Raw genomic sequence first — 18,667 nt, 5'->3', positions numbered from 1 at the left:
TATAAAATGACGAATTCTAAATACATATTTCATAAAGTTAGGTCAAAGCCTTTTGAAATTAAAGATTTTGTAATGGCTTTTTTTCTGTTAATAAGTTTTTGTAACTAGGAATAGGTAAAAATGCTGAAAGACCTTCATAATTGTAGGTAAAATGACCTAGGCCTAATCTAACACAGCCCATTGACTTTTATCTAAGTCCTTGTATTATTTTTAAATTAACAGTGCAAGCATCCAAGGCCAAAGAATAAGTAGTCACATAAAAATAACTGAAACAGGCCTTCAAAAGTTCAAAAGAGCAGTTATACATGTTATTGAACACTTGTTCTGCAGATGTTCTTAGAATATCCTCTAATGTGTATACATACACATTATGCCTCCCTAGAAGTTGTATGAATAGTGCAAGTTTAACCAACCCCATTTCTATTCACCTGGCAGATCATGACTTGTCTCAGCTATGCCTTCCTCAGGATTTAAGTAAATATCAAAAACATATACATATTTTTGATATTTACTTAAATCCTGAGAAAGGCATATTTGGGTACTATAGAACCAGTAGTGTTTTGGGAGTTTTCATGGACTGATGACTTGAACATGATAGTGGGAAGAGAGAACTGGAAATTCGGGCTCAAGACCTGGCCTCTCCAAGCATATGACTTTGGACAAGGCCCTCAGATTTCTGGGTGGTGGTTTATTTATCTATAAAACAAAACCTCATTAGGTTTTTATGAAGATCAAATTAGAAGATAGAGATTAAAGTGATCTCAAATGCAAACCTGCTATATAAGTGAAAATGACCTGAGGCTACATGACCCTAATCGTGCAGTAAGCCTGAAAAGAAAAATTCAAAAACAAAATTACTAGAAATCGGTAAGCAGGTCTTATATTGAACAGTTACCAGTGGACACCACGTTGGGTCCATGTCAATGTGAGAATGCCCCAACGCTCCCCAGTGAGACACACAGCATGTAACTGAGCTGGCAAAGCTAGCCTCTGTCAGAATTCTGGGCTAACTGAAGATATGCAATTGTCTAATTATTTATAATTTTCTATACTAAGCTAATAACTAAAAGCAAAACAAAGATATAGAGAGTAGTTTACATTTCAACAAAAGCTTTAAAAAATATATTAAATTAGAAGAGGGAGCAGTTTTAAAGAACATAGCAACATGGAATGAGTTTGTTAAAAGAGAAAATAAACACTTTTTAAAAAATATCTTCTTAGATAGAGCACCCTGAAAATATTTAAAAGCATAAGAAAGTTCTCCAGTGACACTGAGGAGGCATTGCTGGTTTGGTTCAAGCAACAATGATCAGAAGAAATATGTGTTTCATCTGAGCTGTAAATGTGAGGCTCCTCTGCTGGATAATCAGATTTAAAGGCTGGAATGAGAATCTTAGAGAAGGATGTGAGACTCCAGTAACAGATGATACTATGCTAACAGGAAAGCAACAGCTAAAGGAAGGAGAAGGAGCTGCCACCAAATCCAAGATCACACACCACAGTCATTTAGAGTCTGTGACTGACACTATTCAGGAATTCAGGAAAGGCCCAGATGGATTTCCTTATGCTAATAAATTTCCATTGATATACGAATACATTTCCATTTTATCATGAAAAGAAATTTCCATTAAATCTTTTTAAATCTATGTATTAACTATTTTTACCGTAACCATAATACTGAACTTCTCTCTGCCACAAGAGATGTGGTTCCCGCCTTAAGGCAGTTAAATTAAAGCTGGTTGTATTTTCTGATTTTGTAAAAAACAGCTTTTCAATTCATGGGCTAATTATCATCGATTATTATAAGTTAACAAATGTGATTATTCTGAATGGGAAGAATACATAGTTTTGATTTGGTCAAATAGCTCTAGATATCCAGTGTTCAATCTCTTCCTTAGTGTGACTGAGAGTTAAGAGATAAGTTATAATCTTGTTTAAATAATCATTTTTAGAGTGCATTCAAGTATTGACATGAGGTATGTGTGTTAAGTGCCATTCAAAAATAACAAGACAGGGCCAAGCATGGTGGCTCACACATGTAGTCCCAGCTACTTGGGGGGCTGAGGTGGGAGAATCACTTGAGCCTGGGTGGATGAGGCTGCAGTGAGCCATGATTGTGCTACTGCACTCCAGCCTGGGCAACAAAGCGAGATCCCATCTCTCTTTATTTAAAAAACAAACAAACAAACAAAGAAAATAACAAGATAAAGTAAGCTTACAATTACTGTAGTATACTTCCTCTTACATACACTAAGCCACCCCACACCCCGAAGTCTTTTGGTATAACTTCTACTGCAACAATGAAATAAAAGTGAATTTATCTAAAACAAACAAAGAAAATTACACAAGGTATTTTTTAGCAAAACAGCCCAAAATTTGCTTTGGAAGCTTTTCATTACTTTCTATAGGTGAACTTGAACAAGGATGGCATGATTGCAAAGCTCTTAGAGGTGGTACTAGAAATTAAAAACATCATGATTTTATGGTTGGTTATCATACAACCAGTTTTTTTTGTTTGTTTGTTTTTTCAGTTTGTTCAAGCCCTAAAGATTCTATGATAAGTCTGATTCTTCACTTGAAATGTAATACTCTGGGTGTCTAAGACACTCCAACAAACAGCAAGATGCTGAAGCAGCATCTGGCTGAATTTTGTTGTGGCATTTATGAAGGCCAAAAACTAATCTTTGTTTTTAAGTAGAGAGAGAGATAAAGAAAATGACAGTTTTTTAAAAAAGTAAGTAAATAAGCATGAAATTATGTTTGGATCCAACTAATACTAAAATGTCAGAATATGGTAATTTCTTTCCTGAAAGATTTTAGTATTTTCAGGAAGTTGGAGGATGAGATAATATCTAAGTAAGCATCTTAGATTATTTTTAAGATACTGAAGAGTCCCTGTTTAAAAAATCACCTATGTATTTTTATTTTTATGTTTCATTTTTTATGTTTTTGAGCCAGAGTCTCACTCTGTCACCCAGGCTGGAGTGCAGTGGTGTGATCTCAGCTCACTGCAACCTCTGCCTCCTGAGTCCAAGCAATTCTCCCGCCTCAGCCTCCTGAGTAGCTGGGATTACAGGCATGCACCACCACACCCAGTGAATTTTTATATTTTTAGTAGAGACAGGATTGCATCATGTTGGCCCTCCTGGCCTCCAACTCCTGGCCTCAAGTGATCTGCCCACCTTAGCCTCCCAAAGTGCTGGGATTACAAGCTTGAGCCACCGCGACTGGCCTGTATTTTTAAATGATCATACTTGCCGTTATTCTTCAAGGCATAACAATACATTTCCTCTAATAAAATTCATTATTTTAAAAATCTGCGAAGTTAATTCTACTTTGCCATTCGCTTCCATTATGAAATTAGAATATTTCCATTTAAAATGAATTCCCTAGGCACTACTGAAAACTGATAATGTGGTACCAGTTCCCTGGGTGACTGGACCTGCAGTGTGTCAGCTATAAGAGTATTCCTCCACGAGACTCTATATTGGGGGATTCTACAAATTTGCCTCTTATTGCGGGAGTGTTTTCATTGGCTAAGAGTAAATTCCAGTTCTGATATTACTTAACTTCAGTCTGAAAATGACCTCATCTCCATCCTTCATGTTACTTGAGCTGGTTGTTACCTCCTCTAGTCTTCCTTTAAGATCAATATGTGGCATAGTCAAAAGTATCCTTAAGTGAAGGATATCCGTAATATATTTCATTTTTCCAGAGGACAAACTTTCTGATTAAAAACTCTGGCAATTAAATTTCATTATTGTGAGTTATGGCAAAATCTAGGAAAAACTCAAATATGTATTGAAACCTCTGCAACTGAACTGAATTAAATTACATGAAATATTGTTTACAGAATAGAATATCATAAAGTGCCTTCTGGGCATTACATTTTATGAGGCAACTCAGATACGCACAGCAACATTTCATAATCTACCTGGAAGTCACTGGCTTAGGATGATTTTCATCGAGCTACTAAAGGCAAGAAAAAAGATTTCCCAAAGGTGCTTATGGGTCATTCTTTCGCAGAAGTCGTCCATAACACAATAGAACATAAAAGTAAGCTTATAGAAAATGAATTTGAATATGTATGTCAGACCTGTGGACATGTCACCTTGTCACCTTCTCAAATCCAAAGCAACAGAAAAACAACATTAAGGAGAAAATAATGAGAGATCGAAACTTTTTGAAATTGAAAAGTAGAGACTCTTTTTTCTTATTTCTTATTATAATAAGCATGGCTTATTATAATTTACAAAAATACAAGGTACAGAAATAGATGGCAAAGGATAAAAACAAAACAAAGAATATATGGAAAACACACGGAAGGTGCTTAAATAGTAAGCCAAGAAATGCAAGTTAAAGCAGATTTAAGATGTACTCTTGTACCTATTATAATTGCAACAAAAGAATAATGAAAATAAAGTGGTATTGAGGTTGCAGCAACAAAATAATACAAGGTGCTAAAATATATGACAAAGGATAAACACAAAATAAAGCATAAATAGAAAACACCATTACAGACATTAAATTGGTAACAATCATTTTAAAAAGCAACGTGGAAAACTACTTGGAGCCACGAAAATGTTTATACCCATAATCTCATTGCTAAAAAATTTTGCCTAATAACAGAACAACAAATAACAAAACTGTGACAAGTACGTACAACATTAACAATGAAACCTAAAAATTAAAAACAACCTCCTAAATCCTGAGTCATAGGTGCAAGACCTAACTTAGCCACTCTGGGAAGGGAAAGAAACCTAAGTCAGGAGCCTGCCTTCAAATAGGTTAGGAAGCAAGATGTGTCTATGAAAGGATTCCACCACAAGGCAGTAAGTGATAATTGCTAAGTAAGTGGTCTAGGCCATCCTAATTCAGAGGAGAAAGAAGTCACTTCCCACTTCCCACTGGGCTATCTATGAAAGGGAAATGGAATTCACACTGGCCTTGGAAGCAAGGGTAAGATTGCCATTGACAAAAAAGAGAGGGGAGAACATTCCAAATAAAAATAAAATAATAATATGCTCTGTTGCACAGTACAGAAAGGGATATTCTGTGATACATTAAAACATTTTCTCAAAAAAATGAAATAAAAATGATTCCATAGACAGACGAGTTAGATAAAACCACATCAGGCAACAAGGTCAGAGTTTTACACATGATCAGCCCTGGGTGATAGACAGGTTACACTGGCTGCAGTGTGAATGAGGGGCTGAAGTGAACATGGGGAGAGAGAAGTCAAGATATCACCTAGAAAGTCATTACAGCCGACCAGGAGAGGAGGTGAACTGAATGTTACGTATCTACACTAGGGACAGAGGAGTGGATGCTATGAGGAATATTTAGCAGATACAACCAGCCAGAATTGGCAATTGACTGCATATGGGTTCCGAGGGAATATAAGGCAACAAAGACACTGAAGTGATGACACTGAAAATTCTCTTTGGGCCTACTTCCCATACACCACAATAGGTACAATTAGAAGGGGAACAGGTTTGGATTAGGCAGTAAAGAAGGAAATTAAGTTGACTGTGCACATATTAAATTTGAAGTTTCTAGAAGACAATCAGTTGGAGATTTCCAGCAAGCAGAAATAGGGATGGAGAAGAGAGAACAAGTTGGAGAAATGTCTTAAGCAGAATCGACAAAATTTGATGATAGCTTGGATTTGAGGGATTAAGAGAGAGAGAAGTTAAGGGTGATGTTAAGTTATGTGGTGTCTTAGTCCTGTGGCTGCTATAACAAAAGACCATCAACTGGAGGCTTATAAACAATACACATTTATTTCTCACTGTTCTGGAGGCTGGGAAGTCCAAGATCAAGACACCAGAAGATTTAGTGTTTGGTGAAGGCCCCACTTCCTCACAGATGGTGTCTTTTCATTGTATCTTCACAGGGTTGAAGGGGGAAGGCAATTTTTGGAGGCCTCTTTTATAAAACAATGAATCCCATTCATAAAAGCTCCAGCCTCATGAACTAATCACCTACCAAAAGCCCTACCCCTTAATACCTTTACATGTGAATTTTGAGGGGGTCCTAAACATTAGGACCCTAGCAGGTGGTAATACTATTTAATAAGAGCTGGAACATGAGAGAAAGAATGAATTCTGGGAAATGGAAAAGAATGAGTCCACAATTATACATGTTGAGCTTGAAAGAACTAAGGAAGAGAAAGAGTTCTATATATCCAGGTAGTTGGAGTGCAGAAGAAAGATCTGATTTAGGCGTAATAGGCCTTAAAAGAGTGGTTAAAATAATGTCAGTTGATGAGATCACAGTGGACGATCCAAAGACAGGAAAATGGAGGACAGTAATGTTTAGAAATTCAGCAAGTAAAGAGGGAAAAGAAAATCACCATTAGAACACTATACTAATAACTGCTATAGGCAAGATCCACCAATAAATGCCAAAATTCATAGGCAAAAGCTTAAGGAGAAACAAGATATTTACATAACATCAAAGTTTCTTCCCGAAATACTAGTTACAAAGGGGAAAATTATAACTTTAGAGTGAATATACCTGACAGACACTGCCTTCACCAAATGATCACAGGTAACCAACAAGACATATCAACATCATGTACCCCCTGAAATGATGTACTGAAGACAAAACATGACTTCTGTGCATAACATCAATCTAATTATCAGACAAACCCAAAGTGTGGGAAATTCCACAAGATAACTGACTGGTATTCTTCAAACTGTCAAGGTCATTAAAGATAAGAAAAGACTGAAGAACCGTCATAGCTTCAAGGAGAAGAAGCAGACACAGCAACTAAATGCAATGTGTGATTCTGGAATGAAAAAAGGACATCAGTGGAGAAACGAAGGAAAGCCAAATGAAGCCTGTAGTTCAACTACTGTATTGTACCGAAGTTAACTTCTTAGTTTTGTTCATTGCACCATGATTGTGTGTGCTGTTCCATTACAGGAAGATGGGTGAAGGGTAAACAGGAACTTCCTATCACTGTGATACTTGTATAAGTCCAAATTAATCTGAAAATATAATGTTAAAGAAATGAAGCAAATAGCCTGGGAAAAAAAAAAGGTTGAACTGAATCCCTGTCTCACATATTATAACAATATGACTTCCATTAAAATATTTTTTAAGTGAAAACATAAAAATACCACAAGAAAATGAGGGAAAATGGCTTTATGATCTCAGTGTACAAAGGACCCAAGAGGCATGAAAAGCAAGCTATAAATAAAGAATTATACATTTGATTATGTAACTGTTTTGTACATCTACATGGAAACACAATAAATGAAGTCACTAAAGAGAAATCTGGAAAAAATAGAGTCATGTGCCACAACATTTTGTTCAATGACAGATTACATATATGACAATGGTCCCATAAGATTAAAACACTATATTTTTATTGTGCCTTTTCTATGTCTAGATATGTTTAGATACACAAATACCATTGTGTTATAATTGTCTATAGTATTTAGTACAGTAACAAGCTGTACAGGTTTGCAGCCTAGGAACAATAGGCTACACCATATAGCCTAGGTGTGGAGGAGGCTACAGCATCTGTGTTTGTGTAAGTACACTCTATGTTGTTCCCACAATGGCAAAATTGCCTAACGACACATTTCTCAGAACATATCCACATTATTAAATGACACATGACTGCCCTCTCAATCATTATTACAAAAAGTTAATATATTTAAAACAAAAATTCTACAAGTTAATAAAAAAGACCCTAACCTGATAGGAAAATGATCGTAAGTGATGGAGAGACAGCGCACAGAAAATGAAATACAAATGCCTTTTAACCATATGAAAAGATGAAAATTAAAACTATGAGAAGACATATAGTTTTCTTTTCTTAATGGGTTAGTTAATGGGAAACATCTGATTTCAAAACACCTTGTTGAGGGTAGAGAAACAGCCACTCTCATACATAAGTGGTTGGAGTGTAAACTGAATCCACTTTTATGAAGCGGAATTTTGCAAACAGTGCTTAAAACTTTAATGCTTGTACCTCTCTACCCAACAATATTACTTCTAGGAATTTATCCTAAAGATATTCTCCTACACGAGTGGAAAACATCTATCCAAGGATAGTCATCACAAAGCTGTCTGTAAAAACAAAGAATTGGACACAACCTAAAAGCACATTGATAAAAGACTGGTTAAATAAATGATGGTACCTTTGTATAAAGGAGTACTATGAAGTCAGTAAAAGAAACAGTAAGTAGTTTTGGATGTACCGATATGGAAAGGTCTTCAGGATATATTGTTAAGTACACAAAGCAAGGTGCAGAACTGTGGGCATAAAAAGTTACCTTCTGGGCAAATTACAGTACTGCCCCACTTTATCCATGGTTTCAGTTACCTGCAGTCAACCGAGGTCCAAAAATATTACATGAAAAAATCCAGAAAGAGACAATTAATGAGTTTTAAACTGCATGCAGTTCTGAGTAGTGTGATGAACTCTCACGCCATCTTGCTTCTTCCATCTCTATCACAAGATGGGCAAGTACAGTACAAAAGGATGTTTTGAGAGAGACACCACATTCACATAACTTTTATTACAGTATATTGTTATAATTGTTCCATTTTATTTGTTATTGTTGTTAATTTCTTGCCATGCCTAATTTATAAATTAAACTTTATCATATACCTAGCATCATATACATACCTTTATCATAGGTATGTATTCCTAGGAAAAAAGCACAGTATATACAGGGTTCAGTACTATTTGCAGTTTCAGGAAACCACTGGGGGTCATAGAACGTATTTCCTTCCAGGATAAGGGGGCATTGCTGTATATGTGTCCTTCACATGCACTGGTATCTCTGAGAGGATACTCAAGAAACTAGTAGGCTGGGCGCAATGCCTCACGCCTGAAATCCCAGCATTTTGGGAGGCTGACGTGGGTGGATGGCTTGAGCCCAGGAGTTTGAGACCAGCCTGGGAAACATGGCAAAACCCTGTTTTTTGTTTTTGCTTTTGTTTTTAAAGAAAAGAAAAAGAAACTAGTAAAGTGGTCCCCTCTGAGGAATTTTAGGAAGAGCAAATTTTATAGCTATTCAAAAATTAATTTAAAAAAATTCAATATAGCAAGGAGAGGCATAGAGAAAGCCAGTGAAATAGGGAAATAAAGTAGAGGATGCTCTATTAGGGAATAGGAAAAGATGGGTAACCCAGAGGCTGTGGTAGGAAAGAGATTCTCTAACTGTGGGATGAAGCAGGGGTTTAATCCTGAGAGGGGAATTATGATAGAAACTTGGAAAAAGCCCTTATGCAAACTACAGCTCCAGAGTCAGGCAATGTCCATATAGGGTTAGTGAAAAGCCAAGGCATACATGAGAACCGAAGAAGAAGAGGGACTCATCTCTAATAGTGTAGATCTGATGAACAAATTCACTTATTTGTATCCAGAAGATTACATATCTACAGAGTTTTTATCTTAATGTTTAAAGAAAATGCTCCGGCCCTCTCACATGTACATTTTCATAAGATGTTAAAAAAAAAGACAAATCAGTCAATCCATCAATGCTCCAGGTTTATATTACGTCTTTCTCCTAAGAGTTCAAAGGCTTTAAATGTGACACCTTCATTTATCGTCACAACATTTACATACCTACAGTAGAATATAGATGGTGCAAAATTGGGGGAAATGAGGCCAAGTCTCAAGATGAATCACTTCCAGAAATAGGCCTGCAATTCAACTTTCCTTATTAAGCATCATGATTTAAAAAAAAAAAACATATTAAGGCCATTTTGAAAGCAAACAAGAGTGTCACCTTTGGAATGCTCTTAAGTGTATGTGTGTGAATATGTGTGTATATACATACATATGTGCATAGGTGACACACATACAATCACAGACACACACATTCACACTGACTATATAATTTTGGCTCAGCTAAATACATACAGCTAGCTCTACCAACATGCTTAAACCATACTTAGGCATAATAATCCATAGATAAAAACAAAACAGTGACAATGACCACAAGACTGTTACAGACAAAGAAATTCACAAATATCATTGTAATTCAGAATTTTTAGTCTGAGAGCAAGTGAGAAAGAGCAAGAAAATAACTATAAGTCCAATACACTTGTCACTGCACCCACTAAAGGGATTTAATTTTAAACTCAAATATCATCATATTGGAAGGGGAAATGAAAAGCTAATAACATGCATTGACGTTTACATAAAATTAGTATGTAAAGTGAGAGATATGAGCCTAATGATGAATATGAAGCAACGGTTTGCATTTTAACAGACTAAGCAAAAAATGTAATTGACAAAGAGGCAAATCTAAATGAATTTCCAGCTATTTAAACACTAAGTGCAGCTGCATGCTAATTGTCAGCATTATGAATTAGAAAAAAATCTGTTTAAATGAAAATTCAAAAAATAAATGCAGCCAACATGGTGAACTCACACACTGTACCAAAGTTACCATTCATTCAATCAGATAATGTTTTTTTTTCCAAAAAAGTCATTTTTAAACATCAGAATATTCAGTCGGCAGTTACTTCATATTGATTGAGGGGAAAAACTCGATACAGTAGTTGAATTCATAGCACGCAGCATCTTAGAGGTAGTTATGAGCTCAAGCTTTGGCAATAGCCCTCCTGGGTTCAAATCCTAACTCTACCATTTCTTTCTTTGTGAGTTTGAGCAGATCATTTAACCACACTGTACCTTCCTTTTCTCACCTTAGTATAACAGTTCCTACCTCCTAGGATCATTGTGAGAATTAAACGTATTCATATATGCAAGGATTTGGCCAGTGCCTGGCACATGCTCAATAACTGAGAGCTATCATTATTACCTTCAGTCAAGACATCAGTCCCTCAGAGAAAGCATTATTTTGCAGTAAAAGACAAAGACAAAGAAGATGGTGACAAGCATGCCATAATTTTGCTGGTCCCTAGATGTGAAGGGAGTACTGTCACCTACCACCTCCCAGACCCTCTCCTTGGTGGATGGGAGTCATTGGAGTATCTTCAGCCACTTCTAAGTAAAGATCATTTCCGGGTGGAAACTGATTGAAGTACCCCAACCCCCATAGATGCTACACAAGTGACTCTGGAACAGAGTGAGGTGTCAACCCATGGCTGTCTTAGAATGTGCTTTGAGATCTTGCCATATTTTTCCCTACAGTACTACCAGCCCTCAGAGGGATGGCTTGTTGACTGGTCATGCACTTGACTTTGCGTGTGACTTTTATCCAGATCCCCTAGACTATACCACCAAATGTTTCATTTAACCTTGGATTTCCCAAGGTCATGCAAAGGGCAGGGCACAGAAATTAAAGCTGAAACAGTAAAATTTCATGTTCATTCTTCTCCTTTAATTTACTGGAAGTTCCACCCTCTGAATAGAAGGAAAAAGGCCAAGTCCACAGGCATGTTGGCAGCTTGTCAAGTCACCGAAAAGGGATGTGAATTCCCACAAAATAAACACAGGCTCCTCTGCACGCTCTCAAGGCCAGTCACACTGTGATCAGGCTGGCATTCCTGCCAAGGGATGAAGGCAAGCAAAAAGGGAGAAGCCCCCAGCCTTGAATCACATACAAACACTGGTTACAAAGCAGGACAAGAGGGCTCTGTCAGTGTGCGGTCAGGGGAGAGCAGCCCCCAACTCCAACGGGGCTGCAACAGGTGCTTCCTGCTACCTGCACAAGAGAGGGAGGAATCATATGGCATCCCTCCTGGACCCAGTTGAGTTACACAGCCTGAGCAAATAGTTCTGGAGTAAAAATGAACTCAAGGCGAAATCAAGCTCTTCCAATGCTCCATCCGACCTCCCTTTCCCAGGTTCTTTGTGCCATCTATTTCTTCATCATCAGGGCCTTGTGATCTCAATCTCAGAAAAACCAACTCTCCAAAGAGGATCTGCTAGCCTTTTTTGCACCTTGATATACATTTAATCCCAGTCTTTTTTCTCCAACTCATTTTAATTGGCAATGATTTCTAAGGCAATGACAGGCTTTATGCCCTGTTCAAATAGGGTCAGTCCTGAGGCAAGTGTAGCCCAGAGTCGGTGACCTTCTCTGCTTGCATAAGATACCAGGCTGCATCCGTGGATGCAAACAGTCCGATTTCCACATTAAATGTCTAAAACAGATAATTACTATTAACCTAAATTGGACTTAAAAATTTTAACTGAACAGATTAGTCCCTGCATATCCTCAAATATCAGAGAAAGACAATAATCCTTTAAACTCAAAAGGAAGCATCGCAGTGGAACGAGTTGTCAGAAAACCTAAGTTTTGGTCCAGGGTCATCACTATCTTACCATGTAACCACCGACATGTCATTTGAATTTTCTGGTCCTTAGACTCCAAAGATAAAATTAATGGGTTTGATAACTATCTAAGGTTCCTTTCAACTCTAAAATTTCATGATCCATTTGTCATTTTCAATTCAAGTACTTTGAGATATCGTGATAGCAAAAGTTTAATTTGCATTTAGAAACGAATATAAACTATGAGATTGAAGAGATAAATGGACTTTTAAAATTAATGCAGCATGGGTATGAGAAAGAAAATAGGGAATGCTGTAGAATTAGGCACTTTTTCCCTTGGCCCATCATTATAAGCTACCTGACAGTACCATTATTTTTTTTTCCTTTTTGCACTACACAATAGCACATTCATATGTGTGAAACTATAAGGATCACAGCCATAAGGCTGAATGCCAACTGTCAGAGGGCAAATGCGAATCGGCTACAACACTGGAAATCTGAGCCTGGAACCCGTAGGGTCTCGTGGGGGTTATCTCACAGCGCTCACCTTCCACCAGTTGGTCCAGGCTGGAAATCTTCTTGAGCCCATCAATGGTGTAGATTGTTCTCACTCCCTGGGGCAAATTCACGTTATCCGACAGAGTTCGGGTCAAATCAGCCAGCAGGGCCTCAAAAGATCGGAACCGGTCTGGGGAGATGGCATACACAATCCCTTTGAAGTATCGATCTCCGTTTCGATAGAAACGAACTTTCTTGGCCTTCTTCTCGGAGCTGAGCGTCTGCAGCGTGCGGGTGCGGTAGAAGCTGCAGTGGGCGCTGTGCGTTGGGCTCGGCAGGCCGTTCACCCGCGACCCTCGGCTGTATCTCTGCGCCTTATCCCGCTCGTCGAAGTGCTCCAGCTCCATGTCTCTGCCGAAGGACATGATGGACTTCAAGTAGGACCTATGAGCCCCAGAAACAAAAGCAGACACACATATTGATGTAGGTTTAAAATATATATATATATATATGTTGTTTTTTGTTTTTTTTTTTAAATTAGGGACAGGGTCCGGCTCTGTCACCCGGGCTGCAGTGAGATGGCACTCACTGAAGTACTCACTGAAGCCTCGCACTCCTGGGCTCAAGTGATCCTCCTGCATCAGTCTCCCAGAGTAGTCGGGACTACTACAGGTTACAGGTGCCTGCACCACACCTGGTTAATTTCCTTCATTTTTTTTTTGTTTGTTTGCTTGTTTTTAGTAGTAGTGATGAGGGTCTTGTTATATTGTCCTGGCTGGTCTTGAATCCCTGGCCTCAAGTGATCCTCTCCCGCCCCCCAACCCCTTTGGCCTCCCAAAGTTTTGGGATGATGTCATTTTGAGATCATGATTTCAAAGGGTCTGCTTCAGAACAGCTGGGTGGAAATATTGCTTTAACTGATGACACATTTAATGTGAGTTATCAAGTGGGACAGAAAGAGAAAGGGATGTGAATTCCCACAAAATAAACACAGGCTCCTCTGCACGCTCTCAACAGAAGGGGCTGATCCCAGTGGAAACAGCTTATTAATCAACCACAAATTTGTTAGAAGCAGCTCCTAGGTTGCCCGTTGTGCATCAGGCTTCAAACAGATATTATTCCCAGTAGACACAACAACTTTCCAAAGTATTGTCCTTCTTTACAAATGAAGAAACTGAGGCACAGAAAAATTTCCCCTAAATTGCTCCGAGTAATACAGTTGAGAAATGCATGTACTAGCAACTCTGTTCCAGGTTTCCCTGACTCCAAAGCCCACTGCTCCTTGCAGGGCAGAGGGCTAATCCTGGTAGCAGGAAGAAAATAAGCTCTCATATCATTATACAGTGAAAGATAAGTACCTATGGAGGGCTGGGACAGAAAGAGAGGGCAGGCAGCATAACAGTCAGATTGTGAAAGTTTTACACAGTGTTTGTGTGCCCCATGGCCAGATGGAGAGCAAATTAAATCAATCTGTAGGTTGGACCAAGTTAAAGAAAATTTTCCAACATATTCACATATTCCATATTTTCAAAAGCAAATTCACTATACTTCATTTACTTACATTTAGTACTTCAGAAAAGTTGAGTTTAAAAAAAGAAGAAAAAGGAAGAGGAGGAGAAGGAAGAGGAACAACAAGAAAGGAAAAAAATGTTGTTTGGAAGTACATTTCTTGGTTCTTCCTTTCATTAAGGCTCTCTATCTTTGTGATTGAAGAAATTGAGGCTTAAAGATGTCGATTTACACTTGACCCCATGCTAGCTGTGTAAGCTTGAAAAATCTACTTGCTTAGCATCTTTAAGCCTTGATTTCCTCAACCACAAAATGGGAATGAGAACAATACCTACCTCGTAGTCAGTATTAACTATTAAATAAGTTCATGCACATGAAGTTCTTAGCATAGTGTCTGACATGTGATAAGTACTAATTTTTTTATTAATAAAATCTGTTTTTGTGTTCCTGGCCCTGACACATAAAGAGCTAGTAGGAATAGAATCTTTCCTTTCTGGCAAGACAGGCCCCTGCTTTCTTCCTGATCTCCATCTCATGACCTTTTGAAAGGTACATCTGCACCCTCTGGTCCCCACAGCAAGCTGCCTGGGGGACCAGTTCATCCTTGCCGAGGGGTTGGTTGATAAAGGTTTGTGGAATCCTGCAGGGGCATCTGTATTTTAACAAGACAATCTAAAAAGGGGAAAGACCAAAGCATTCAAAGGAAAGACATTTTCATGACAAAATTTCAGGCATGTTGAAATAGAATATCAGGAAAATGTAAAATTTGGAGCAAGAACCTTACAAGCACTTCCCAAGTCCCACCATATAGATGGACATCACCTTTCTGAAGGTCAACGAACACTCACCAATGTACCACTGTCTCCCCAACCTTTCTTTGACCCTCAGTAAACTGACCTCTGATCCATTCAGAGTGGCTAAAATTTCACACCTGAAACCATGGCTAGAGATTTGGTACTCCAGAAATGAAGTGGAAGAAAGCAATATTTATTGAAGGTCTAGGAGGTACCTGACACTATTACTCATCAACCAGTTGTATAATACGCCAAAAATTCTCTTCTAAACCTCATGTTAATCCAAAAAGGTAGGTAATATTATTAATACTCAGGTGAGTATGGAATTTATCCAGGGTCCCAAAATTATAACTGAGGGGTTGAGATTTGAACCCAGATTTACTGTAACTCCAAAGCTGGCGTTTTCCATCCCTTGCTCCTTTGAAACCGGTTCCTCTTCAGCATTGAGAAGAAGGATTTTGTAAGCCCTCACTCCTAACTAGCTCAGTGACCTTGGACAGGCCACATAACTGATGCAGACCTCGTCTGCACACAGAGGAAGCAGTGGTCAGCAGGCCTCTGATGTTCATGATTCTATCTACCTGCTTATGGGTCTATTGCTGACCCCACTGAAGGTCTGGGGAGGGAGAAATGAAGTGTGATTTAAACCTGGAGTGTTAATGAGTTCAGTGTACTTTTTTCCCTCCAAATATGAAAACTATTTCATGTCTCTTAGTAACTCATAGTAGTCAGAATTTGCATTTTTCAAAAACAGTTGTACTATATATAGGCAGCTCTGAACTGGTTTCATTGATTTTGATGTTAGATAACTTTAAAACAATGATCACTTGATATCCAATCCTGTAGGCATTAGTTGTTAAACAGAACCAACTTTTGCCCATGATACTGGTAACTGCTCTTACTTTCTAATTTATATGGTTTTAAAGTGAGCGCTCTTGTCTTCTAAAAGGGAGTGTGTCTTGGGGGTAGAGTGGAAGACACTCCCAGTACTCACATCAACTCACTAAGCCCTTCAACATTTTGTAAATTATAAAGGCCAAACTCACTTTTAAGTTTGTATTTTATTCTTAAAGGCAGTGATCATTCTCCCAACACTAGGAGTTTGCGGATTTCCTTCCAAATTGATATAAACTAAAAGAAAACAAGCAGGGCCATAGGGAAGGATGGCACAGTTCTGTTACCAGAAAGAGTGCACATTGAATTCTCAGTGACTGACAATTGGCAAAGGCCAAATAATTTGGCAATAGTTTGAATTTCCTGGGGGAACGGGCTTTTAGGACCAAGAATTCCCACACCAGATGAAAAAAGAAGAAAAGAACAATTTAAAATAGAAAAAAGGTCTACTTTGTTTCATTTTATTTGCATATTTCCTCAAACTGGATCACAGGTTCATCCAGGGCAGGACTACACCTTTTACTTCCCTTCCCTGAATCTGTCCAAAAGTGCGCAATGGTGCCGACAAAAGAAACCATACTCAGAGTGAAGTCATTTTCAAGGCTACAGCTACCTCTGAATGCAGCACATTCGGCACCCTAGTGTGCTGGTAATTATTCGTGGCAACAAAATAGGTGTTCTTTCCCTCACCTTGGCTTAGTCATACATTTGAACCATGCATGAGCTTCTGAAGATCCACTGGCCTTCCACAGATTCACACTTTCTGCACAGGAAGCCTGTGAGAACACACAGATCAATGTTCAGAGGCCATAGGTGGCCAAGGGCCTGAGTGCACATGTGCAGTGGCACCAGGATGGTAACAACAGCGCCTCAGCCACAGCGACCACAGACAGTGGAGGTAAGAAGGGCCACTGGCTCTCATCAGAGCTTTTCCTGTAAATCCTGCCATTTCAAGAAACCAACATCCCTGATTGTTCTCGGTGGGATTTCTCACCATTTTGAGGAATCTGTGTTCATCCTTCTCTAGATGAGCACATGGTTCTTGTTTCAGAAATTTACACACATACACACCAAGAAGAAAAATGGCATAAAGGCTACCACATCTAAATAGATGCTGGACCTGGAAGTCCCAAGGCATATTTTAACCGTGGGATTAGGATTCAGGTGGACTGGCATGGAATAAAAGGCACACATACCTTCCAGGCCCGTGCACCACCATGGACGTAGACATCACAGGGTGTGTGCATATCTTTTATAATTTTCCTCCATATGACCTCTCTTAAAAATCCCTTCTGACCTGCATCCATGTGACATTTCATACTTAAAACGCTGTCCTACTTTCCTTTCCCACTGAAAGGCAACATATTTAGGAACAGTCATAAAATGTATTCACGGAACACCCTGCAGTGTGGTCGCTGAACGTGTGTGCACCGTGCCTGGACACACTCACAGGTGCAGCAGAGAGGGAGCCGGTTTGAATGAAACCTTTCATCTGCTCTCTCACCGACCAAGCATCTCCTTGCCAAATCCAGCAGCAACTCCACGCAAACCTGGTTTTCAAAAGCAGCCTCTTTTGTGGGGCATTGCGGGGCTGTGCGTGCGCTCCCACTTGAAGGAAAAATGCCATTTCCTCTCCGCATGCTTTTAGCACTGCAGGTACTAATTTGAACATGAGGCAGCCTCGCTGTCCCTGAAGGAACTTGAGACCCTGCAAACGTACTTGCAACACCCACGCTGCAGCCACCACCACGCACAAATCGACCCCATCCACAAGCACACATCACTGGCCCGGGCACACGGAAAAGCATACACACAATAAGAGGCCGGGCCCGGCCACTCCTTCCTTGGTTCCCGCTCCGCAGCCAGTTCTGACAATGACAAGCACCTCTCCCAGCTCCTCCGCCCTGGCTCTCCATCTCCACCAACAACGCGAAAAACCTGGGAGGGCCCGCTCGCCCGACTCCAGCTTTAAAGCCCCATAGCACCAAACAAAAGAGGCAGGTGCCAGCAGCCCCGGGGCCGCCCGCACGCAACGCCCCGGGTCGGGCCAGGCTGGCCAGGGCAGGGCGGCCGCCTTTCGAGGAACTGCGGGCGGGGCGGCGGGGCCAAGCTGAGCGCCCGCCCTGCCCTCGGCGCCCCGCGGCTGCGGGCGGAGCGGGCGCTGCGGAGTCCCCCGGCACCCCTCCCCGCAGCTCCAGTACCCAGGGAAGGCAAACCACGCACCGGTCCGCGGAGAGACGCCGCCGGGGGTCTTTGTGGCCGCGCTGGGGGCCGCCTCCTGGTGCTGTCCTCGCCGGGCTGGGCGCGGCCGGGGCTGCGGGGCTGAGGGGCTGAGGGGCTGCGGCTCGGGGGCGGCGGCAGGGCCGGGCTGGGCGGCAGCAGCTGCTGGAGCGCGGCGTCTCGGTTGCGACCACTAGTGCAGGGATGTGCCTCAGCCCGTCCTCATTGAAATGCGGCGCTTCGCACAGCCTCACTCCAGCCTCTCTCTCCAGAGGAGGGCGGCGGCGGCGGCGGGCGCGCTCCCTTTTCTTGTCTCACTCGCTCACACGCCCTCCCGTCTCCCTCCTCCTCCTCCTCCTCCTCCTCCGCGTGCGCGCTCCGTCGCCCCCGCCCTTCTTGGCAGGGCGCACCCACTACGGCTGCGCCCCAGGTCCTCCTCCCTCCCAGCGCCCTATTCCCACCGCAGCAACCTCGGTGCATCTGGCTTGACTACACCCCTAAACCTCCCTAGTCCCCAGAAGTGGTCGTTGGGAGATGG

General features: G+C 40.5%; 1 protein-coding gene across 5 annotated transcripts in view; it reads right to left on the bottom strand.

Moving 5' to 3' along the window:
* Positions 1 to 18,445, bottom strand: part of DCLK1 (doublecortin like kinase 1) — a 359,833-nt gene extending 341,388 nt beyond the window's left edge. For 2 of the 5 annotated variants that reach the window (XM_032150479.2, XM_032150476.2), the window contains exons 1-2: positions 18,133 to 18,445; positions 12,762 to 13,156 (exon numbers count right to left, since the gene is read on the bottom strand). In XM_032150479.2, coding sequence (XP_032006370.1) covers positions 12,762 to 13,137 — 376 coding nt within the window. In that variant the 5' untranslated portion in view covers positions 13,138 to 13,156; positions 18,133 to 18,445. Of the gene's footprint in view, positions 1 to 12,761; positions 13,157 to 16,599; positions 16,632 to 18,132 lie in introns of those variants that run through there. The other 3 variants (XM_032150482.3, XM_032150475.3, XM_032150474.2) reach the window with 3 other exon arrangements.
* Positions 18,446 to 18,667: the final 222 nt, after the last annotated feature.

The sequence above is a fragment of the Hylobates moloch genome, unplaced genomic scaffold, assembly GCF_009828535.3.
Source record: "Hylobates moloch isolate HMO894 unplaced genomic scaffold, HMol_V3 SCAFFOLD_4, whole genome shotgun sequence".
NCBI lineage: Eukaryota > Metazoa > Chordata > Mammalia > Primates > Hylobatidae > Hylobates > Hylobates moloch.
Note: the sequence above shows the minus strand (reverse complement) of the source record. Positions and strands in the feature narration are given on the sequence as shown.